The 24959-nt window shown below is 37.5% G+C and overlaps 1 protein-coding gene across 3 annotated transcripts in view; it reads right to left on the reverse strand.

Annotated features, from left to right (window-relative positions):
* Positions 1-1215: 1215 nt before the first annotated feature.
* The window catches only part of cdo1 (cysteine dioxygenase, type I), a 36821-nt gene continuing 13077 nt past the window's right edge, over positions 1216-24959 (reverse strand). For all 3 annotated transcript variants that reach the window (XM_039758956.1, XM_039758955.1, XM_039758957.1), the window contains 3 exons: positions 19163-19320; positions 11348-11517; positions 1216-1897 (listed from right to left, as the gene is read on the reverse strand). In XM_039758956.1, the coding sequence (XP_039614890.1) occupies positions 1868-1897; positions 11348-11517; positions 19163-19320 (358 nt within the window). In that variant the 3' untranslated portion in view covers positions 1216-1867. The remainder of the gene's footprint in view (positions 1898-11347; positions 11518-19162; positions 19321-24959) is intronic.

The raw sequence follows: 24959 nt of genomic DNA on the forward strand, positions 1-24959 counted from the left end.
ATAGAGCCCCAAAGTTGCTGCAATCATGGTAATGGGAATATATAATTAAAAAAAAAATGAAGCATTATTTCTATAATCCTGACAGTTACCCCTCACTGTGAGCTGTATTCTCCTTTAATAAAAATACCCTTTGTTTGGATAATTCTGGGCTCAGGTACAGCTCTGGAGTTCCTCCCAGTGTTCACATTGTGATTTTAGTTGTAAATACTCGTACACAGCTACATTTGTTTGATCAGTTGTCAATTCCATAAACTAACACATAATGGCACTTAAACTTTTATGTACTTTTGCAGAGATTTCTGCAAATAAATTTTACACCTAGGTTCATCATTTCCAAAAATCATAATACTGTATATGAAGAAAGGTCAAAGAGCAAATGTTCTTCTTTATCAGTACAAAATATTACTGTCTTTTTGTTAATAACAGATCATCTAAATGTCACGTCATTTTCAAACCTGCTTAATCCAGACCAGGGTTGTGGGAGGGGCTAGAGTCTATCCCAGCTAGCATAGGACGCAAGACAGGAACAACCCCTGCACAGGGCGCGCCAGTCCATCGCAGAATGAACACACATGCACACACCAAACACACACTTTAGCACCAACAATTCACCTAACATGCATATGTTTGGACATGATGAACCAAGAGTCTCCACACAAACATGGGGAAAACATGCAACCTCCACACAGAGAGGACTCTGAATGCAAATCCTAGGCCTCCTTACTGCAAGGCAGCAGCACTCACATTGTCTAAACTAAAATCAAAATCATGAAATCTTCAAAAATAATTAGAATGATTAGCCTAGCCTGCTGATATTGCTATACCTAAAAGCTTAATGTACATTATGTTCACTGGTTCAGGCAAAACAGCCATGATATAAAAGGGTACATAATTCAATATTACAAAAGACATAAAAAAACATTTTGGCATTAAAAATGTTTGATAAAAGGATACAGTATATACTTGACAACCACTAAAATGTAAATGTTGCGTGAATGAAAGGAGGCATAGTTGGATGGGATGCCACTTTATAACAAGGCACCTTTATGCACACACAGCCACCATCACTTAAGCAAAGCCAATGTAGAGTGAACACCTTATTTCCACTCATGCAGAAACTCGCACCATAAGGCAGCAGTACTAGCCACCCTTAATGAGGACATACCTAGTTAAAGTAAAATGGAATGAAAAGGACAAATCTTTTTATTGCAAAGGCAAAATGTATCCATCACTTTTATTACACCTAATTTAAAATACTGGAAAAAATTACATTTTTTTTACTTAAAAATGATGTTGTAACATAATCAACCTGTACAGTTTATTTTGATGCAGTTCTCTTAATACAGAAGGACAGTATATTAGTGTTTTGACACAATCAACAAATCTACAAGAAACACATAATATATATCCCTTTTCTGAACAAAGGCGCTTGACAGTATTGCCCTGTTTAATTTAACGTAAACTGAGTGAAACATTTCATGGACTTTGTTTCATTGGAGGGAGGCACAATCAACTGACTGAATATTGTTGTTCCCTGTTACAGTACAAAAGTGGAATTATACAGGTCAGAGATACAAAAGAATTCTGGCATTGACAGAGTGTTTCTTAGAGCTTAAAAAACAAAGAGTAGATCTATCTCTCTGCTGATCCTAATGCCACTATTTTGTTAGACAGTGTCCATTAATCAGCATTAGTTAGGATTATAAAGTGATGTAATAACGCTGCTCTAATTATCGCCATGGATTTGCAGATCTACTCTCTCATTTATTATTTTTTTTCCTGTACTGCTCATAAAGCACACTTTCTTTTCCTCTGGATTTAAATTTCTGTTATTGCTTGTTGGAAAAGGACAACTCCATCTGGTTCCTCAATTGTTTTCTTGTGCAACAGTGGATTCCTAAAAGAAAAAAAAAAGTAAAATAAAACAAAGAACAAAGGCATCAAGAGAAACATCACTGCATTGTACCAAAGCGTTTTTTTTTTTAATGATTGCATTCCAGCTATAAGTCTGTTTTCAAAGGCCTATCTGGTTCATTATGGGTGGGCTTTAGGTACTGGTTTAGATAGATAGATAGATAGATAGATAGATAGATAGATAGATAGATAGATAGATAGATAGATAGATAGATAGATAGATAGATAGATAGATAGATAGATAGATAGATAGATAGATAGATAGATAGATAGATAGATAGATAGATAGATAGATAGATAGATAGATAGATAGATAGATAGATAGATAGATAAACTTTATTAATCCCAAGGGGAAATTCACATAATCCAGCAGCAGTATACTGATACAAAAACAATATTAAATTAAATAGTAATAAAAATACATGTAAAAGCAGACAATAACTTTGAGTAATGTTAGCATTTAAGGGTGGAATTGAAGAGTCGCGTAGTGTGGGGGAGGAACGATCTCCTCAGTCTGTCACTGAAGCTACTCTCTGCCTGGAAATGACACTGTTCAGTGGATGCAGTGGATTCTTCATGATTGACAGGAGTTTCTTAATGCCTGTCGCTCTGCCACAGATGTTAAACTGTCCAACTTTACTCCTACAATAGAGCCTGCCTTCTTAACAAGTTTGTCCAGGCGTGAGGCGTCTTTCGTCTTTATGCTGCCTCCCCAGCACACCACCGTAGAAGAGGGCACTCGCCACAACCGCCTGGCGGTTGCAGATGTTGAAGAACACCAACCTTCTAAGAAGGTATAGTCGGCTCTGACCTTTCTTACATAGATCATCAGTATTGGCAGTCCAGTTCAATTTGTCATCTAGCTGCACTCCCAGATATTTATAGGTCTGCACCCTCTGCACACATTCACCTCTGATGATCACAGGGTCCATGAGGGGCCTGGGCCTCCTAAAATCCACCACCAGTTCCTTGGTCTTGCTGGTGTTAAGGTGTAAGTGGTTTGAGTCACACCATTTAACAAAGTCTTTGATTAGCTTCCTGTACTCCTCCTCCTGCCCACTCCTGATGCAGCCCACGATAGCAGTGTCATCAGCGAACTTTTGCACGTGGCAGGACTCCAAGTCGTATTGGAAGTCTGATGTGTATAGATTGAACAGGACTGGAGAAAGTACAGTCCCCTGCGGCGCTTCTGTGTTGCTGATCACAATGTCAGACCTGCAGTTCCCAACACACACATATTGAGGTCTGTCTGTAAGATAGTCCACGATCCATGCCACCAGGTGTGAGTCTACTCCCATCTCAGTCAGCTTGTCTCTAAGGAGCAGAGGTTGGATGGTGTTGAAGGCGCTAGAGAAGTCCAAAAACATAATTCTTACAGCACCACTGCCTCTGTCCAAGTGGGAGAGGGATCGGTGTAGCATATAGATGATGGCATCCTCCGCTCCCACCTTCTCCTGGTATGCGAACTGCAGAGGGTCGAGGGTGTGGCGGACCTGTGGCCTCAGGTGGTGAAGCAGCAGCCGCTCCATGGTCTTCATCAGATGTGACGTCAGAGCAACAGGCCGGAAGTCATTCAGCTCACTAGGACGTGATACCTTTGGGACTGGGGTGATACAAGATGTTTTCCAAAGCCTTGGGACTCTCCCCTGTTCCAGGCTCAGGTTGAAGATGCGCTGTAGAGGACTCCCCAGTTCCAATGCACAGGCCTTCAGCAGTCGTGGCGATACACCATCTGGACCCACTGCTTTGCTGGCACAAGTCTCTCAGCTCTCTGCTCACATGGGCTGCTGTAATTGTGGGTGGGGATGTCTCACCTATGCTGGTATCAGCAGAAGGATGGTTGGAGGATGCAGTACTCCGAGGTGAGAGTGGGTTAGGTTGATCAAACCTATTAAAGAAGTTGTTCATTTGGTTTTCTCTCTCCACGTCTGTCTCGATGGTGGCACCCCGCGTCGAGCTGCAGCCAGTGATAATCTTCATCCCATCCCACACTTCCTTCATGCTGTTATTCTGCAACTTCTGCTCCAGCTTTCTCCTGTACTGCTCTTTCGCTGCCCTGAGCTGGACTCGGAGTTCCTTCTGCACGCGCTTGAGCTCACACTGATCACCGTCTTTAAAAGCCCTTTTCTTCTGGTTCAAAAGGCCTTTGATGTCACTTGTAATCCATGGCTTGTTGTTAGTAAAGCAGCATACTGTTCTTACTAGAACTACAATGTCCATACAGAAGTTGATGTAATCAGTTGTGCAGTCAACAGCCTTTTTCAATGTTCTCACTATGTGACCCCAGCAGTATATCCCAGTCTGTAGTTCCAAAGCAGTCTCTCAGAGCCTGCTCTGCCTCAGGGGACCACTTCCTGAATGATCGTGTGGTTGTAGGTAGCGCCTTCACTCTTGGTTTGTAGTGAGACTGAAGCAGAACCAGGTTATGATCTGCTTTCCCAAGCGCAGGCAGCGGGGTGGCACTGTATGCGTCTTTAACATTTGCATACAGTAGGTCGATAGTCCTATTTTTATTTTTTCTTTATTTACAGTATCAAAAATTCTACAGAACAGAAGCAAGGAGGTAGAGAGTCTTCACCTCCCTAGGGTGAGGTAGTGGGACAAACAACTTCACAATATGGATGGAAGACAGACAGGCAAAAGTATCACTAGAGGCAGGAGACTGAGAGAGCAACATCAAGACCTTGAATATGAGGAGGACAAGTTTTTTTTGTGGATGATATATTAAAATTTATGTCACGGTGCATGTTGTTCAAATTTTGAGTGGGATTTTAAAATGAAGGTCAATCGCAACAGCTAAAAAAGTTGTGTTATGGTGTGAAGATAGTTAGTTGTACCAGATAAACATCTTAAAAGTGGTTTTACATTAGCACTCCAGCCTTGACTGCAGCTCCAGGGCTTTCAAAGGTTTGAAGAGGACCTGCCAAGCTAATGAATGTAATCAAAGTGGGTTTTAACCATTGTCACGTATGTGCGAGTAGGAGGACATTGTATGGACCAAGTGAAGATAATTCCACGCCAGGCCGGGGGTGGCGGGGTGCACTAACCCTTCTCCTGTTATCTCTACAGGCCAGCCGCAGGAAAACCGGTCTGACTCATCGTTGAAGATGTCACTTCCGGTTCTGATGCCTACGATGATGTCAAACGAAGATCACATCCAGTTCCCCATACGCCACTTCTGGTTTTTCTAGTTAAAACCTCCATCTTATCAGACCTCAGTGAGTTCATGTCTGGATTCCATCAAAGGCACTTCTGTCTTACGACAAACCCATTGCAGCCAGGGATAATATATGGGTGGCTGCCCCAAACCATTTTAAGTGTGTCGAGTCTGATCCTTTCACACCATGCATGATGTGATATTGTCAATTGTGATGGAGTGTTGGTTAATACACCTACTTTGGTGTGGCATATTGGTTTGTAATTCTGCATAGTGTAAGTGTGTCTGCTTGGGCTGAGTGTCACTATCAGTGTAAGTTAATTTGATTTGTAATTCTCTATATTGACAAAATGAAAATTCGGGTTAAGAATCTGCCCAGCTAGTGGCGAGAGAAACTCTTCATAATTTATGTGAGTCAATCTGGGTTGTAACCTAATGTGGAGGTGTCTAGTTGGGCAGGATAAGGATGAACTCAATTACTGCTGCCAGCTACCATGAGTGTAAACTCTGCATAATTTGTGCCTGGCCACACTGAAACAGGGTTATCCCACCCTCCTCTATGAGTTAGCCTAGGCTGTAACTGTGCAAAGTATGAAACCACCTACTGTACTTGGGTTGGTTGAAGGTCAACTCATTTTGTAAGACTGCATTACCTTAGGTTGTAAAAAAAAATTACCGTAATGTTAAAAGGAGCTACCTAGCTTTGAAGAAACTCAACCGATAACCTGTTTTGTAATTTTCTACAACATGCAAGTTCCTACCCACACTGTGAGAATGTCAGCCCACTTACTGATGAAAATTAATGCATGAAGGAACTCTACCTAGTGTCAGACTGCCTATCCAGGTAAACTGGGGCTGTAACTTAAAGGTTTCAAGTTAGATCCCCCAATGCCTGCACTGCTACATGAACTAACCAGGTATAGTATCAGCGAAAAGCTGTGTAGACAAGTGCAGAAAAGATCATGGCAAAGGAGTTTTTCTTTTGTGTATACAAATAAATTTCTGCTTGTATTTAATTTGCTGCTTTGTTTTCAGTTAAACAACTGGTAGAACATGAAGTGAATACTTTATGAAAATGCAGTTTCTTGTATCTGCAAGTTCTGAGTTCTTTAAACATCTGATGTACAATCCTCATGCATTGTTCCACATTAAGTTTCTTTTGGAATTTGCACTTCATGTTTTGTATTACCAGCTACCTTTTTATAAATGGCTAATATTAAAAAAACAAAACAAAACCAACCCATGTTAGAACCTAGTCAGAAAATAGGTGACTTATAGCTGCATGGCAAAGCAATTTGGGCATCTTGCCTGTTTTTAAGCTTTGTGTTTGTTTCCATTACACTGAACTGCCATTTCTTTTTTTGTGCTTGAGGAGTCTACCTTGTTCTCTATGTTTAATGTCAACATTGTACAGCAATAAAGACAAAAAAAAAATTAAAGTCATGAGGCACTTCTACATCATCATTTTACCTGCTCTGGACATTCAGTAAGGAACATTTATAAAAATAAGTATACAAGTTGAAGACATTTTATGATTTATTTATCTTCTCATTAATTTTGAAAAAAAAAAAAAAAGCGCTAATCTTTTTTCAAGTTTTTTAATGAAAATGTATTTACTTTTCATGCCCTGCATTAACACTGTGGTCTAAACTTCTGAAAAATAAGCCTAACCTATTAATTTCTTTTTAAAGTACCAACTCACAAAGTAGAACAAAAAAAGTACAAATCTGAACTGTAAACTCATAAATTAAAAAAAATCAGCAAAGCCAACAGCAACTCTAAATGCCCTCCTTTGTGACACAGCTTGAGAAGAAAGCTACTGGAAAGAATGCGCTTCCCAAAAAAACAAAATGTTATTTAAGCTTCCTAGCGCATCCCCAAGTTACCAAGCATCATACGCCTTGTTTTTGTTCGAGATTACATTGCTTTCCCACCAGAGTTGGCAGCTGACACCTCTCTAATTTGGCCTACCACAACTGTATAAAGATCATTGTTGTGAGTTCAGAATAAACCAGCCATTCATACATTATGCATCCTTACACTTTTATTGGGTATGCAAAGAGTCTTCATTTCACCCAGAGAGTAGGGTCTTGGAACACTGCCACAACATAGAAAAGGGAGTTTTACACTTTAACAGTTCCATCAATAGGAATCAATTTTTTATATACATTTTAAAGTCTCACTGTCTCACCACAGACATGCTTAGATAATGATAAGGCTGAAGGTGATGCATTTCTGTGTGTAACTCCATGCAGTTTACCAGTTATTTTCATGGAGGTGAACAATGGAAGTAGATGTCAAATTCTACCTTCCTTCTACATTTGTATCTATTGCTTTTTATCTCCATGGACATTTAAATAAAGCTCTTCTTTTTAATGAAAAGCATATGGGGTGGATTTCAATGAACAGGAGGCTGTTACTGGTGTACACTGTCATGTTCTGTGAATAGGATATAATTTAAAGGACACAAAGTGAAAGTAAAAGAAGGGACGGCAACTCCGGCAAACATTAGAACATTTTTGACTAGAACAGACTGTTCAGCCAAACAAGGCTTGCCAGACCTATTTTCCAGTTTTTTCCAAAAAAAAACATCAAGTCCCTAAGGCACTGCTACTTAACACACTACTTAGAAATGTATTCCATGTGTCTGTAGTTTTATCTACATGAAGAAACACTTTGTAACACTGCTGAGAAATCTACTCTTAACAAGTGCACATTGTAAGCTTATCAAAATCAAATCTTTTATCAGGTAAACAATAATTGTGCTAGATGAGTGAAATAACCACCACCTCTGGAGATCCATTTCTAACATTGCTTTCATGTAGCACTGAATCGTGAAAAGTTAACACTGTCACTGTGCGTCAGAGGACCTCCTCACAGGTTCTCCACTGTGGGATGAGAGAGGATGCTATTGCTAACACTGTCATCTCCTTTTTTCCTCACAGTGCAGGAAAACTGTCTAGTGAAGGCAACTGACCTTGTGCCTCCCAGTTAAGCCTCCATAAAAGCCTGACCCTCATTCCTGGCACAAGTGAGCTGTTGGAAGAAGCTCCGCTACAGCTGTGACCTTGGCTAACCAGATCAGCAAGCCTCTTCTCTTTATTTTGATACACTACATAACGAGAAGTACATGCCAAAGAGAATTTTTTTATTTGCCTTTTGTGCCCCAGTGCAATAAACAGGACAACCCAGTTGATACCCCTATTTTTCTTGCTTCATCAATCCTGCACCTGGCCACAACACATAATATGTATGAATTGGTGGGTAGCACAGTCCCCTTTGTAAGCTGAAAGGTGAAATTTTTCCCACCTTTGTGTGTGGCTGTTATTTTTATTCTACTGATTTTTGTAGGAATGCAGACTTGTCCTTGGGATAAATTCATGATAGTTTTGTAATATTTTGAGAGGCAAGTGTTTAAACTTGTAAAACCATTCCTATGTTATACCACTTCAATAAAATTTTGCTTTTAGAGCTTCAGGCACTTGTTAAGGCCAAAAGCCCAGTATGGCATCTGGATATAGCAACTAAAAAAAAGAGACATAATAGGCAAGGGTAAATAGATATTGGACCAGAAACTAATGTTCAAAAATAATGGGAAACCATCACTGTTAAAGAAAGCTGGAAGACCGCCTGAGAAAATAAAAAAAAAGAGCAAAAGAGTGGTGGCAGGTTGCTCAAGTCCACCCACGTTTTCATTTGCAAACACGCACACTCTAGTTCTGGCTTCTACAGTCTACAGCTTAGTCAAGAAGCTTTAGGTACAGGACAGTAACCAAACTTGGCTGTGAATCCAGACCACCTTGGGACACAGTTGAACACACTCACATTGATTCTTTCACCGTTTAACCAAAAACACACCTGATTTGGTACCGAAACAGAAAAAGACCCATACAGACATTGGTGAAATGCCCAAACAATTACAGACTGTAGCCATACAAGAATTTGGACTTTGGAAATGTGAGTCTGCAACATTACTCGGATGCTTCTTTCTTACGCATTTGTCTAAAGTTTGTTTACATAATGTACATCTGTGGTAGATAAGATCATATCTAAGAAATAATGTGAAACACTGCTGGAGAAAGTTCAGAGGTGTCACTATTGGGCTTGGAGTTGGCTCAAGTGCGACTAATGGATTAGATGTTCCATAGCCTCTCTTAATAGCTAAGGCATGTAGGTTAAAGAGTCAGGGTGAGATCCCACACTGCAAAAAATGCATATGCAAAAACTAGACAAAAAAAAAAAAAAAATATTTAAATGACAGTTGTTTAGCTTTTACTTAGCAATAAAATCTGCCAATGGGGTAAGTAAAACTTACTTAAGATCTCTTAAAGCATGCTAGATAATTGTAAATGCTTTTTAAAAGTTTTTTTAACAAGTCAATAATTCTTATAATAAGGAAAACAATATTTAATGTCATAATGTAAATACTTTTCACTTGCTTAGATTTCATTTTTTGCAGTGTACTCTCTGATCCTTACATTGTCAAACTGGACAAGAATTTATATATTAAATCCCCCTCCTCCTACAAAAGCAACTTCCTTAAACTGCATAATGTGGGAGTTCCCTTCTCAGTAATTCTTCAACAAAACGGGTATAGTTTTGTAGAATTCCAATACATTCTGGCCAATTTGATACAACAAAAGTACAGGTAACCACTTATATTATTTATGTTATGGGTCCATTCTGATTGGACCTGTAAACAAATAATTTATTTAACTCCTTTCTGTTAAGTTTGAAAAAATCTGACTTCCACACTCACAGATTTAATAGAAGACTAATTGAGAGTGATAAGGGCTATTTGCAATTGGTGCCTGTTCTGCCCCAGTGCTGCGGACCCATCTGTTGAAACCATTTACTCTTATCAGTGTCATGGAGAGCTACAGCCCATCCTAGAAGTCTTAGTTGCAAGACAGGAGTCTACCAGTCTATTGCTGGGCACATTCACTCAATTATATCCAATTCCTCTTCCAAATTAACCTAACATGCACATATTTTAAGGGTTTCATAGGCAAATAGTGGTTAATGCTGCTGCTTCATGAATTGAACCAATGACATAGGTTTAAATGCCAAAACTAATTTATTGTCCAGGTTGTGGAATTTACCTTTTCTCCTCTGTGTCTCCATGGGTTTTCCTCCCACATCAAAGATGTACAGGTCAGGTCAACTGGCCACCCAGTCTGAGACTGGGTAAGGATGTGTGAAGGATTGATTTGATGGACTGGTGTCCTGTCTAAGGATGTTTCCTATTTTGTTCTTGGTTATGCTTAGGTCCAAGTGACCCTGAATTGAATTCAGCATGTACGAGAATGACTGCTTATTTTTAGGATGTGGCAAGAAACTGAAGAACCTAAAGAAGATGTACAGAGACATGTGGAGATCCTGCATCGACAGAAGCTAAGCTGAGAACTGAGGCAGTACTATACCACTATACTGCATTTAGGTATACTTTGTCTATAATAATCTAAATATACATTTTTTAAGAGAGACAGGATGCATTACACCTTACTTATATCCTCTTCTTTTTCTTCTTTAGGCTACTCCCATTAGGGTTTGCCCCAGTCGATCATATGTCCGCATATTGATTTGGCAAAATTTTACACCGGATGCCCTTCCTGACGTAACCCTCCCCATTTATCCAGGCTTGGGACCGGCGCGAAGAAACACACTGGTTTGTGCATCCCCTGTGGCTGGTGTACCTTACTTATATCATCATCTTATGAAATAAACTGCATGTCCTTTGCATAATTTTAAACAAGTATATGTCTGGCAAACATAAAAGCAACAATTTGTATGGAGTATTGAATGGTTAAAGTCAAAAGGCTCTGTCTGCACTAAGACACAATTGTGCACAAGTCTTTCATCAAGATACCTGATAGAATGTCTGCACTTCACTTCTTTACATAAATTCTTTAGTTCTGAAGTGTTGCTCCTTCACTTTACATTACTGATTCATGAAGCAGATTAAACATCAATTTTTGAGTTTATATTTTTTGCTAAAATGTTCATATATTTTTAAACATCCTGCACAACCTAAATTAAAAAATGCAGAAACTTTATATGTTTCACTCTGTTAGCCATGTGGTTAACATATAATTAGAAGCAGACCTCTCAAAGAAACTTTTCCACATGTACACTATTGCATAATGCAATTGCTGACAGAGAAAACTCCAGACTACAGAAAGAAGTTAAATACAACAATCATAAAATGTCAATGAAGGCACTGAGAATCAAGATGATTGACTAGTGAATACAGCCAAATCAAAAGCATTTACGTACAAAGGGGGTTCTTGTTCCAAATTTGCTCCAGAATGTCATCTTCACAGTGTTTTTGTGTCCCGTCCTCTGATCGAAAATGTTACAGTGGTTGAAGGGTGGGCTGTACAAGTGCAGGCTTACAGCCTGCTCTGTGTGACTGACATTTTCAACACGGTGTAGTCCAATGGAATCTGTAAGCAGCAGTAAAAACAATTAGGTTAGTCTACGTGGCACCCTTCCCCCACTCCTCTCCTTATCCCATCCCAATCATTACTTCAGTGTAACAAGCTATTACTGCCAGCTTTTTTTTTTTTTTTTTTTTAAAAACTAAAGAACACAGTGGGATGTGTGCCTTCTAATGTACTATGGGCAGCAGTGCTGCATTTCTAGACACAATATTAACTTTGTTCCATGTGTGCATAACCAGTATGTTGAAAGAATATTATGGCAGTGACTTACAAAGGCACAAATAAGGCAGCTCATGGATATTTAAACAGCAGGTATTCTCTCTTTAAGGAATTTGACAAATTTGACAGGTGCTGATGTTAAATGCAGTGCTTCATTTTTTGCATTAGAATTGTACTTTGGGGACCTTTACACATGACATTGAAATTTGCAAAAGTTAGGTGAAAAGGGGTTAACAAGCCAGGTTTGGTGGAATACTGCACCGAGTTCAAGAAAAATATTCTTATACTGGCACACTGTTTATACTTGTGGGGCTCTTTGTATGGATGCCAAGTTCGCTTGTATCAGATGTTAAGTCATCCCAATACTGTATATTCTGTTCTATGGGGTTAAAAAAAATTCTATAAAACTCATGGAACAACTCTTCTGATATTCTGGAAATGGTTCAACAGTTAAAATAAAAAAAAAAAACTGCTATCAGATATAATTGGTTAAATTGTAAATGGCTAAGTAATTTACCTATCATAAAAAAAGAATTGTAGGTACTTTCACTTCAGTTCTACAGTTTTTCAAAAGGCTGGACTCATTTCTGTCAACTTAAGCAGTTTTTAAAATTTTATTTTTATCAGACAAAATACTGTTTAAACAATAAACAGGTTACATTGTAGTTCAAAAGACATGAATATCAAAGTTTTGACGTGCCTGTAAGGGTCACCAGATTAAGCTGTAATAAATCACAAGATCTTTTCAAGCAAATATCTGATTTTGTGACATAATACTTACAACAGCTGATTAGTACTTAGATTACAGGATACAGAATAACAAACACTAAATCATTCACAACTCAACTATAAAGATTAACAGTTGTAATATACTATCATCTTGACTCAAATGTGCCCAATTTCCAAATCTTTGTATTTTAAAAATTAGATGTACACAATATGCAGATGATCTATTCACATATGCACAATTATAAGAGAGGAATACGATAAAGAATGCAACAAGAAATAAATTATTGCACATGTAACTTTTCATTTTACACTCTGATCCTGCACTACTGAAAATTGCTAAAGTTTCTTGGCAGTGAAGAAGTGCAGGATGGAAAGAAGCTCTTTAATTATAAGGCTGGAAAAAAGCATAAACATCCAGTACTTTGTCTGTAGTGTTGGGAACCACGGAGAAAGGTCCTGTTACTTTAAATAACCTGACCCTTGCAGTAAGTTAATGGGAGACCAAGTAATTTAACAAGTACAATGGATAACTGACTCCAGCAGATACAAACTCACAAGGTATAGAGAATGTGTAGGTTACTACAGGCAGGAAGGAACATTCAAGAGATGTATCTGCATAGACTGGAGAATGCATGGAATATAAGACAAAGTTGAAATGGAAGACTCTGAGATTACAGGACATTACAGATGTTAGACATTATTCATATGCAACCCATATTCCAACGTTGAGTGCTGAATATTTGTTCATGCAGGCTCTGGCGGCCTGAGCTAAAGGCGGATCCGATGAGAAAGTGAAGCGAATGTGCAAACCAAAATACTCAATAGACAGCGTTTTGCATATTATTGTTGAATCAGACTCAGATGTATCACAATGAGATTTTAACACAGACAAAGAAAATGTTACAAAGTCTCAGTACCCAAGTGAGCAACAGGAATAATGAATCAAAATAATAAATAATTTACAAGAAAAAGATAGAAAATCTAAACAATGTGCTAAGAATGATGATTAAAAAAAATGATAAAAACACACAATATGACTTAAGGGACTTGTACTGTACTATAGATATGGTCAGGTTTGAATACATACAACTGTCCATCTTATATATAAGATTTCATTTTTATCAAACAAACATTTAATATATACCTGGAACATATACAGTATGCATTAGTAACCAAAGTTTTAAAATAGAATGCCTTTGAATTTTTCTTCTGTGGGTAAACTGATATTCACATAACAGTAGTTTATTTTTACAGAATTACACTGGGTAAAAAAATTACATCACAATATATAAAATATGACAGACAAGAGGAGACCATTCAATCCATCAGGCTCATTTGTTTAACTATTAGCTAAGCTGTCCCAGTATCTCGTCCAGATACTTCTTAAAGGTTGTCAGGATTTATCTTTCAACTACAACTATATGTCTTGGTAGCTTTCTCTAGATTGCCACAGCACTTGGAGTAAAAAAATGCTTCCTGGCTTCAGTCCTAAACATACGTCCCCTTAATTTCCATTGGTGTCATCCAGTATGTGATTCACCATTAAGCTGAAAGAATGCAGCTGAATCTACTTCATCAGTCAATATTAATGTTTGGATACACAGTATCAGTGCCACAGGTATCCTTTCATATTCCAGTTAGGCAATATACAGGATGGGTCAAAATTATGTTAACACTAAGGGTACTGCTATGTTTATACATATACAATTTTTGTGGACAATTTATGTGACACATATGGTACATGTGTTGAACATGATGGCGAAAAGGCTGAGACATTCCTGTAAATCTTGCAGATATGAAATGTTTGGTGAATAAATTGTTTCTGCCATTCAAATGTTAATATAATGTTGACTCGCCCTGTGCTATCAAGCATTTGCAGCTATCGTATTATCTAATTCCTGATTTTGAATAATTTGAAGCTATTTTAAAACTCTGGTTATGCTAGAATAGTCACCTTAATCTTTCCTCCTCAGTCACATAAACAATCTGTCATTTTTAGCGTGGCACGAACACCCGCTAAGTAGTTAAACACACATATAAAAGTTTTCCATAGAGAGTATTTTGTTTCAAGCTTACTGTAAATAAATGCTGAAGCATTTTTCTAGAATTGTGACCTATGCACTCCAGGATTTAATTTTTTTTTATCAGTTTAATTTTTGAAAGTGATCAAGTAGCTCCCTACGTACACTGGATACTGTGAACAGTCTAACTTCCAATCCTAATTATTTAATTATACCTCATATTAGTGCTTCCACCAAATAAAAGCTTACAAGCATTTATAGTACAGGTTTGCACCAAAACCATTTATAAAGTACAAGTACAAAGTTGATTCATTTCCTCATTCTAATAAGTTAATTAAAATAATTAAATATCTTTAATTGACATTAGAATAATTGTGATAAGAACAGGTGATTCAACTCAAGAAACTCATCCATCCTTATTCTCTAACATATCAAGTTGAGATATGAAGGTTTCTAAAGTCCTATTTTAAGATGACTGAAAGAGTAGTAGTGTTCTCCTTTAAGGTCCTTATCCTTGTCTCTACCTTGGCCTATAATTTGAAACAATTTTTTGCAACTGGATAAGTCCTCCTGTGTCTTGCTCTTGTTTATCTGATAGTTTAACCCGTGTTCCACTTGACTAAGTATTTCTGAATATTGCCACTCATCTCAAAAAGTTGTCAGGCAGGCTTACTTACTACAGCACATCTTGTTTAAAAGAAAAGCTGTCAATGTGTTAATGAGAACTTGACTGTCCTTTTAAAATGTCACCTGTAAGGTTCAGCACAGACTGTCCTGTAAATTAGTACAAAACAGAACAGGCACATGATAGTCGTCAAGTCTAATACCGGTACCTTTATTTTTATTTTAACTGCAGTTTGAATGTTGGTTGGTTGGTTAAACCTTTTTTACAAATGTTGTCTGTCAGTGTTTGTTAAACCCTTTTCTATATTTATCTAGGACTATTATTGGCCTTTGTACAGAGATGTATACCACATATGATGTTCCTACTTATGAAGAGTTTTATGAGCACAATAACTAAAAGAAACAGAAATAAAATAGGAAAGCCTAACCATTCATCAAACATACACTAGAAAAACAAGTCATTCTTGATTTATTGCATTAAAATCCTTATATTTGTTGTAAACGGGTGCCCTGTTAGCAAGACATTAGTGGAACAAGGACACACCCAACAATTATTTGAGAAGGTATCTCAAATAAAATATCTGTCTCACACTGCTGGGGACACTGCAGCTCAGTATGCCAGGGGAGAGGACCCAAGGGGCCGGCAGACCTTGCAATACAAATGTCAGTAAGAATTTTCATAGTACACTATACATGCGATAGTAATGAACCAATAAACCTGTAATTACTCTATAATGCATGGTGCTCCATAACGGCAGCGTTTTTTTGTTTTTTGTTAAGGTTTTCAGTGAAATGGTGGCTGGAAAGAGGTTTGCAAAATGTTCTGATCAACAAGTGGCCCTACTGTCAGGAAAAAACTAGTTGGGGAATAAGTTCTTTGCAGGGCTCATAGCAGATCAAGTGTTCCTTCCCTTAGTTAACATACACAACTGTGTGATGTATGAGGAAACCAAAGCAAAAACAGAAATGTCAAAGACACTGTGACAACATTCAAAATACACTCAGATGATGACTAGACAAGGGTATAAACCCATGATTCACATGCAGTGAGGTCACTTCATCACCGAGTACAAATCTGACAAAAGGCAGATAAGTTTTTAATGAGATTACACAAAGAATATTACACAGAGTGCTCCAGATCTTTACACGGATGCAACAAAATGCCTAATAGCACCATAATTTCACTTCAGAAAGCGATTTCTACAAGATGAAATATTGCTTAAAAATAAATAATCGGTTGTGATGTGTTTGATGTGAGAAAAAGACTTTCATAGTGATCTCTTTGAAACTAAGCAGTAAGAATATAAATAAAAACATGTTTGTGTTGTGGTAAGCAGTTGCCGTGCTGCAGTTCATTTTCACAATAGCAGCAACAACTGTGACAGTTTATTATTTCATAAATTATTTTCTAACTAGAGAATGTGACAAGCTGATGACTAAGGCTCAGTGTCAGTTGGCTGTCCTTTCAGTCAGCCTTACTTGAGTAAGCAGCTTATAGCCTGAAAACAAAATACTTACATACTTGTTTCTGCCATATGAAAAAGGAGCTCTCACAGCTATAATCATATGGCTTCAGACATACAAGATTATGTTTATATATTGTGCACTTATTTGCCGTCTAAATAACAAAAATGATTCAAAAGAACTTCCAGTGAAGTGCAATCAAGGGTTAAAGGGAAACAAAGCCAAGTGTTTTCAGTCAAAGTAAAATGCAAAATAAATGAATAAGCAGGTACTACTAAATAATGCCCAAGAAATTGGTAGACTGAACATCATTTTGTCATCACTAAATGCTACTGGATAAATTTCACACAAATGTAAGACACCACTTCTTATACGCAAATACAAAACACAGGAAACCACTTGCCATTTTTAAATGAACACCATGGGGTCTTAGCTTTTAACTCGATATTGTTTTAACAAATGTTCAAATCCAATTACTGCCAGAAGGGATCCTACTCCATTGAGCCCTCAAGCATGGCCATTAACAAGAAAATTTCTCCAGAGTGCCGTACAATGGCTGACCCAGCACTCTGACCCCCAAAGGTCATGCAAAAAGACAAATTCCCTCAGGGACTAAACACTAAGAAAAGACATCCTGATAAGAAAAGTATGTGGATTAGATGTTAATCTAAAGCAGATTATTTTTTTTATTAAATGGCAAGTACTGAATACTGAGTTCATCTGAAAAATGGAGCCTACATGTTCTGTCTGCACTTATATCAGGTTTTTACAAGGAATATAAGTGCCAAAATATGCCGTTATTTGCAGCCAACTAACAAGGTGTATAATGGATTGGTGTCCCCTATAAAGCTGGATTCTTCTGAACTAAGCTTTGGTTCCCTATAGCTTTGTACTGAAGAGAAAAAAAAAATGATTTCTAAAAACAAAAAATGTTTAGTTCCAGTCCCTTGGGTAGAATACTAATCCATTGCCAGGCCCACTCTCTCTCTCACCACACACACACACACACTACACAGGCACAATTTAGTGTTGATATTTAACCTAATTTGCATATCTTTGGGGGTGTAGGAGAATAATTAATGCAGACATGGGTTATTAAATACTCATTTTAAAGAGATTTGTTTAAAGTTTACATCATACTAAAAACAGAATATAGCTGGAGTAGGTTGGCTTCTAGGAAGGTATCAGGCCACTAACCTTTCTGTTCCAATAACAGGAAGCAAACAAACAGGGAGGGTTTGGGAGCAAACAAATATCCAAGGTCAACCCAAAAATGTCCATTAAACCAGCAGAGAGATCTCTTTTTGCAGCCAACCAAAACTGTAATCACATTTGTCACACGAGAAAAGGGTTAACATGCACACATACTTAATGTAAAGTACTGCCACTCATTTCTAAGTTTAATTTGCTTGTACTATTTACAGTGCAAGCAATAGTCCGAGTTTTCAATTTCCTATTTGTACCCAGGGTTAGCATATTCAGAATGAAACAAAAGTATAATACTTAAGAAAGCTGACATAATTTGGTAATTTGGTCATTTACTTTCTTTTGGTTTCATTAACACTTTCCTATTTTTCTTTTGGGCATTTCGCAGGCTCAGGCATATTTGACAAGGAATATGTGTCCCTTTTGTAAACCCATACCGGTTTATTGAAACTGAACTCTCCCATTGTTCACACAGACTGTAACAGGTACAACAAAGAGTTACAATACAATTTTGTGAACCTAACCATAAATATAATGCTGTTTTATATCCTTTCATTAAAGCTTACTGATGAAATGCAGTACATTATCTAGTGGTTGATTGCTAAGTCTAATGATTAAATTCACTGTTGATCCAACTTGCAACAGACAACTTAAAAATTAGATATCTCCTGCGTCAGCTACTGTGCTTTTCTTCCATCTCAAGTGAAAGTTTAAAAGGTTAATGAAAGCACCTATGGACAGATTTCACGGCTCAATTCATTGTCTCTTTAGATAAGTTAATATTGTACTAGAGGACAGTCTGTCACACAGAACATTATAATCTTTTCTTCTGACTGCTATCAGAGAAACACAGCTTTAGAACATTTTTTCTGAGCCATAGATCTACTGCACAAATAAAAACCATTATACATGACAAATAGAAGATATTATAAATCTTTTTAACCATACAAAAAAAATCTATTTTGATTAGTTAATGAAATTGAAAACAAGTTAGTACAATAGTTTGTGCTGCTGATCCAGGAGATGAGAGCTCAGTTTGAGATGTTTCTTGACTTTATAAAGTCTGTACATTCTATTTTTGCATGGATATTCATTGATGTCAGTTCAAGTTCAACTTTATTTCCAGAGTACAATTACATTTTTGTTAGCATGCTTGACCGATACAAAGCACATATCTCTCTCTGGTGCCTTGATCAGTAATGAATCTCCTCTTTTTTAATATATGCATGTTAGATTAAACACCAGTGATAGACTGTTAAGACTGAATCCACAACCATTGCCACACTGTAATGCAAAAGTGTTTAAGTACCTGGGATAAGTTAATCCATATGTTTCCATAAAAAAAAATAAAAAAATTTACAAGACAAACATGCAAAAACACTTACCGTTTATGTAAGCACACTGGTTTTCTTTTAAAATTCGCTCTGATTTTTTGGTCATTCCTTGCCGTACTTTATTATCTGGCCAGTCAAAAAGCGTTTCCTTTAGTTGGCCTTGAAGAAGCTTCAAGAAGCAATGAGAATCCGTGTGATCATGGATGCTGCTATATATGGGTAAGAACAAATCCGAACTCAGGAAAAACATGGCATGGAGAAAAACACGCAGAATAGCTAATAAAACCAAATCATCCCTAGGCAGAGCATGTTGTATGCATTGTATACTTAAATGCTAAACGTTTACAATAACTGACTGATGTAACACTGTATTACCTCTAGCATATTTTAATGTTTCACTTCTGTTGTCAATTTATTTTGTCCAATCCAATTTATTTTTATAATATTTTTTAAAAGGTGGATTCAAAGCTCTGCTTGGATGTCTAGATATACAATAAAGTAAAAATGATCAATAAAGATAAAAATGGTAATTACATAAATACTTTATTGATCTCAAAATAGCATCATAAAACACAGTATATAGAGACAAAATTCTAAACTAGTTATCCATCCATCCATTATCCAAACTACTATGTCTTAACTACAGGGTCAAGTTAACATGTCAGAATTTTCCACGTTTAATCAGTGCAGGCAGAAGCTACAAATAGGTAAAAAATATATTTGATTTTTCACAGATTATCTAAAATAAAAGTATGAAAAAATGTTAGCTTTCTTAAATAAGTATAGATGCCTGTGTAGTGACTCTGAGAACATCTTAAACTCAGGCTTGACACAGATGAACAACAAAAGACCAGGAAGTTCTTCATCTTCTGTACACTTGCTATCATTTTGATCGCACAGATCAGTGGCTCTATAAACTTGGCCAAGGTGCACTTCTCAAAATTGGACTCTCAGCTTTATTGAAAACAAGGATCTTGCTTTGTTTTTTGTATTTAATGTGTCATCTATGAATACTCTTCTTTCATATTTTAAGTTTTACATACAGGCATAGCTTATTTTTCCCCGAGCATTTTTTAACATTTTGCTCTCATTTCTTTCCCTATATTCATTGCCAAAGCAGTCCTGAGATGATGAACAGAGTGGTATGATGGAATGTGCATGGTTTTGTGAATTGATTTTTAAAGGAAGATATCAAGAGAGTAAATGGTTAAAAATGCATCTAATTCACATACACATACACATACACATACACATACACATACACATACACATACACATACACATACACATACACATACACATACACATACACATACACATACACATACACATACACATACACATACACATACACATACACATATACATATATATATATATATATATATACATACACATACATATACACACACACACACACACACATATACATATACATATATATGAGAGTTGGGATCCGAGAGACTGTGTTTGTGGAGGGATGGAGAGTTAAGGCAGGTGGGGGAGTCACATGATCATCTCCCCTCCCATTCACGTCATTTCGCTCCGAGCTGAGCTCTGCTGAGTTCCGCAGCTGACGCAGTCCTGCCGTTCTTTCCTTAGTGTTTAGTCCTCTCTCCTTTACTGATTTATATAAAGGAGAGTTGGTATCCGAGAGACTGTTTGTGGAGGGATTGAGAGTTAAGGCGGGTGGGGGAGTCACGTGATCATCTCCCCTCCATTCACCTCATTTCATTCACTTCATTTCGCTCCGAACTGAGCTCCACAGCTGACGCGGTCTTGCCGTTCTTTTTCCTTAAGTGTTTAGTCCTTTACTGATTTACTGTTTACTAGACGCAGTACTTACTGAATAGTATTTTTTCCTTTAGTGTTTCTACTTAGTGTTAAGTAGACGTGGTGTGCCAGTGTTCCCGGCGGTGTTGCGGTTTACTGCTAAATACTATTTTAGTGTTTAGTAGACTTTTATCCATCCATCCATTTTCTAACCCGCTGAATCCGAACACAGGGTCACGGGGGTCTGCTGGAGCCAATCCCAGCCAACACAAAGCAGGAACCAATCCCGGGCAGGTTGCCAACCCACCGCAGTAAACACACAAACACACCCACAGTAACGCATTAGGGCCAATTCAGAATCACCAATTCACTTAACCTGTGGGAGGAAATCGGAGCGCCCGGAGGAAACCCACCCAGACACGGGGAGAACATGCAAACTCCACGCAGGGAGGACCCGGGAAGCGAACCCGGGTCTCTTAACTGTGAGGCAGCAGCGCTAGCACTGCGCCACCGTGCTGCCCCAGTAGACTTTTACTTTATCTCATTTAGTGTTGTTCCTGGCGATGTTGCCGTATTTCCCGTTTCTATTTGTTATGTAACATGTTCACGAATTAGTCATGGAGAAAATTTATATATTTTGGCTCCAGGAGGACAAACCAAAAATGTTGTATATAAAGAAGCTCTATAAGTCGCATGTAAATACGCAATTATTCCAACTACAGCAACTGCAACGAAGCACGCGAGGTCTGCTAGTTCATAATAAAAAAAAAAACGTTTTGCACTATGACAGAAATATGCTGATTCCCCATTCTATTTTAACCCATTGAGAGAAGTAACTAACTGAACACAAATATGAAATGGGGCATGAACAAGCCACTGATTAATAATAAAATGAAGCCACATTGGAATCTTGGACTTGAGCTTAGGATCCACTGACACAGACAGTGCCCATGATACTGAAATGTGACTGGGTGAGCATTTTAACATTTATGCCTTTTTCTTTTGTAATAAGGGTGGTAACAGTAGCTAACACTGTTGCCTAACACCTCCTAAAGACTCAAATATCAGGCCTATTCATTGTTTGGATGAAACATGCACATTTTCCCCATGATTGTGAGGAATTTTTCTTCAAGAATTCAGGCTCTTTCCACTAGCCTAAAATGTACACGTATCTTAACTGATAAATTAATATTTAGGCTTGAAATTAATGAGTATAGTTATGTTCAAGAGTGCACCGTGCGTTGGACAGCCATAAAGTTCAGAGTGGGTTAGAAAATCAGACTGAATGGGTGAAGATCAATAAATGAAAAATGGTATTATGCATTACTTCAGGCAGTATCAAATATTTAAATATATTACACAATTTTGTATTTTCAATGAGTAATTTTTCAACAGTGTGATTATCCACATAAATCTATTTACAGTTAGGTCCATAAGTATTTGGACAGAGACAACTTTTTTCTAATTTTGGTTCTGTACATTACCACAATGAATTTTAAATGAAACAACTCAAATGCAGCTGAAGTACAGACTTTCAGCTTTAATTCAGTGGGTTGAACAAAAAGATTGCATAAAAATGTGAGGCAACTAAAGCATTTTTTTAACACAATCCCTTTATTTCAGGGGCTCAGAAGTAATTGGACAAATTAAATAACTGGAAATAAAATGTTCATTTCTAATACTTGGTTGAAAACCCTTTGCTGCCAATGACAGCCTGAAGTCTTGAACTCATAGACATCACCAGATGCTGGGTTTCCGCCTTTTTAATGCTTTGCCAGGCCTTTACTGCAGCGGCTTTCAGTTGTTCGTCTGTGGGCCTTTCTATCCGAAGTTTAGTCTTCAACAATTGAAATGCATGCTCAATTAGGTTAAGATCAGGTGACTGACTTGGACATTCAAGAATTTTCCACTTCTTTCTTTTAATAAACTCCTGGATTGCTTTGGCTGTATGTTTTGGGTCATTGTCCATCTGTATCATGAAATGCCGCCCAATCAATTTGACTACATTTAGCTGGATTTGAGCAGACAGTATGTCTCTGAACACCTCAGAATTCATTCAGCTGCTTTTGTCCTGTGTCACATCATCAATAAACACTAGTGTCCCAATGCCACTGGCAGCCATGCACACCCTAGCCATCACACTGCCTCCACCGTGTTTTACAGATGATGGGTATGCTTTGGATAATGAGCTGTTCCACGCCTTCTCCATACTTTTTCCTTGCAATCATTCTGGTAGAGGTTGATCTTGGTTTCATCTGTCCAAAGAATGTTTTTCCAGAACTGTGCTGGCTTTTTTAGATGTTCTTTAGCAAAGTCCAATCTAGCCTTTCTATTCTTGAGGCTTATGAGTGGCTTGCACCTAGCAGTGCACCCTCTGTATTTACTTTCATGCAGTTCTCTTTATGGTAGACTTGGATATCGATACGCCTACCCCCTAGAGAGTTTTATTCACTTGGTTGGCTGTTGTGAAGGGGCTTATCTTCACCATGGAAATGATTCTGCGATCATCCACCACTGTTGTCTTCTGTGGACATCCAGGTCTTTTTGCGTTACTAGTTTACCAGTGCTTGCTTTCTTTCTCAGGATGTACCAAACTGTAGATTTTGCCACTCGTAATATTGTAGCAATTTCTCGGATGGGTTTTTTCTGTTTTTGCAGCTTAAGGATGGCTTCTTTCACCTGCATGGAGAGCTCCTTTGACCGCATGTTGTCTGTTCACAGCAAAATCTTCTACATGCAAGCACCACACCTCAAATCAACTCCAGGCCTTTTATCTGCTTAATTGATAATGACATAACGACAGACTTGCCCACACCTGCCCATGAAATAGCCTTTGAGTCAATTGTCCAATTACTTTTGAGCCCCTGAAATGAAGTGATTGTGTTAAAAAAATACTTTAGTTGCCTCACATTTTTATGCAGTCTTTTTGTTCAACCCACTGAATTAAAGCTGAAAGTCTGCACTTCAACTGCATCTGAGTTGTTTCATTTAAAATTCATCATGTTAATGTACAGAACCAAAATTAGAAAAAAGTTGTCTCTGTCCAAATATTTATGGACCCATCTATAAGGCAAAGGAATCAGAGAAGTGTTTTAGATAAAGCCAGAGATCTCCCAAGTCCATCTGCTTTCTTTGCAGTCCCAAAGTCACCAACCCAAAAAACAATCCGTCACCAACAGCTGACTCTGCCTACCTGCCGGGCCACTACCACTCCAATTTCTGGTCCCTTTAAGAGGTTCTCCATTACAGTAAAGAACTGTCCATCATGGCCAATGAGCAGACCACTACTTGTTCTAAGAGTGTCCTTGAGTGCCTTAGTAATTCTACATTCCAACACTAAATGAATTTTCTCCCAGCATTCTCAGTCATATTCAATTTTTTTTTTTTTTACAAATTTATATAAATTTTCAGTGGGGTGAGCATACCTTCAGAAAGCTATTTGTGGATAAACCATGTGTAAATTTTACATTTTTTTTTTAATGCTAAAAGACCATACATTGCATTCCCATTAGAACAGATGTTTTTCCTACACAAGCCAAGGAATTGTAACACATTTCAAATTGTTCTTGTAAATTAAATATATATACTTCTTTATACTAGCAAAATTCACCTTATTACATTCACTTTCTTCTTTGTTTGAACAATGCTACAGCATTCTTAAAATTCAGTTTCTAAAACATGACCTTATTTTCTATCTGAACAATAAGAGAGAAATGTAATTTTTTTTACAGACAGTCTTCACTCTGCTAATCATAAACTTACTCTGGGATTATAGGGAATTTATGATAGTATTATTCCAGACCTACAATAATGCTGTGCATTATGTCTAATATCAACTACAAAGTTTTGAAAGCAGAAAACATAGTTGCATAGTTGTAAAAAAAAATAAAAGAACATTCTTCTTTTTGTCAGTGTGCTGGTGCTGTGCACATTTAATAAAATTAGGCATGTTGAGACTGATGCACATACTATGTAATAAAGTATAGTACATTCTTGCAAACTCCCAAAAATACATTAAAATAAACCAGCAACCTAATTTTCAGTAAAGATGATATTTTCATTTTCTAATATAACT

This window comes from Polypterus senegalus, chromosome 7 (assembly GCF_016835505.1).
Source record: "Polypterus senegalus isolate Bchr_013 chromosome 7, ASM1683550v1, whole genome shotgun sequence".
NCBI classification, from domain to species: Eukaryota; Metazoa; Chordata; class Cladistia; order Polypteriformes; family Polypteridae; genus Polypterus; species Polypterus senegalus.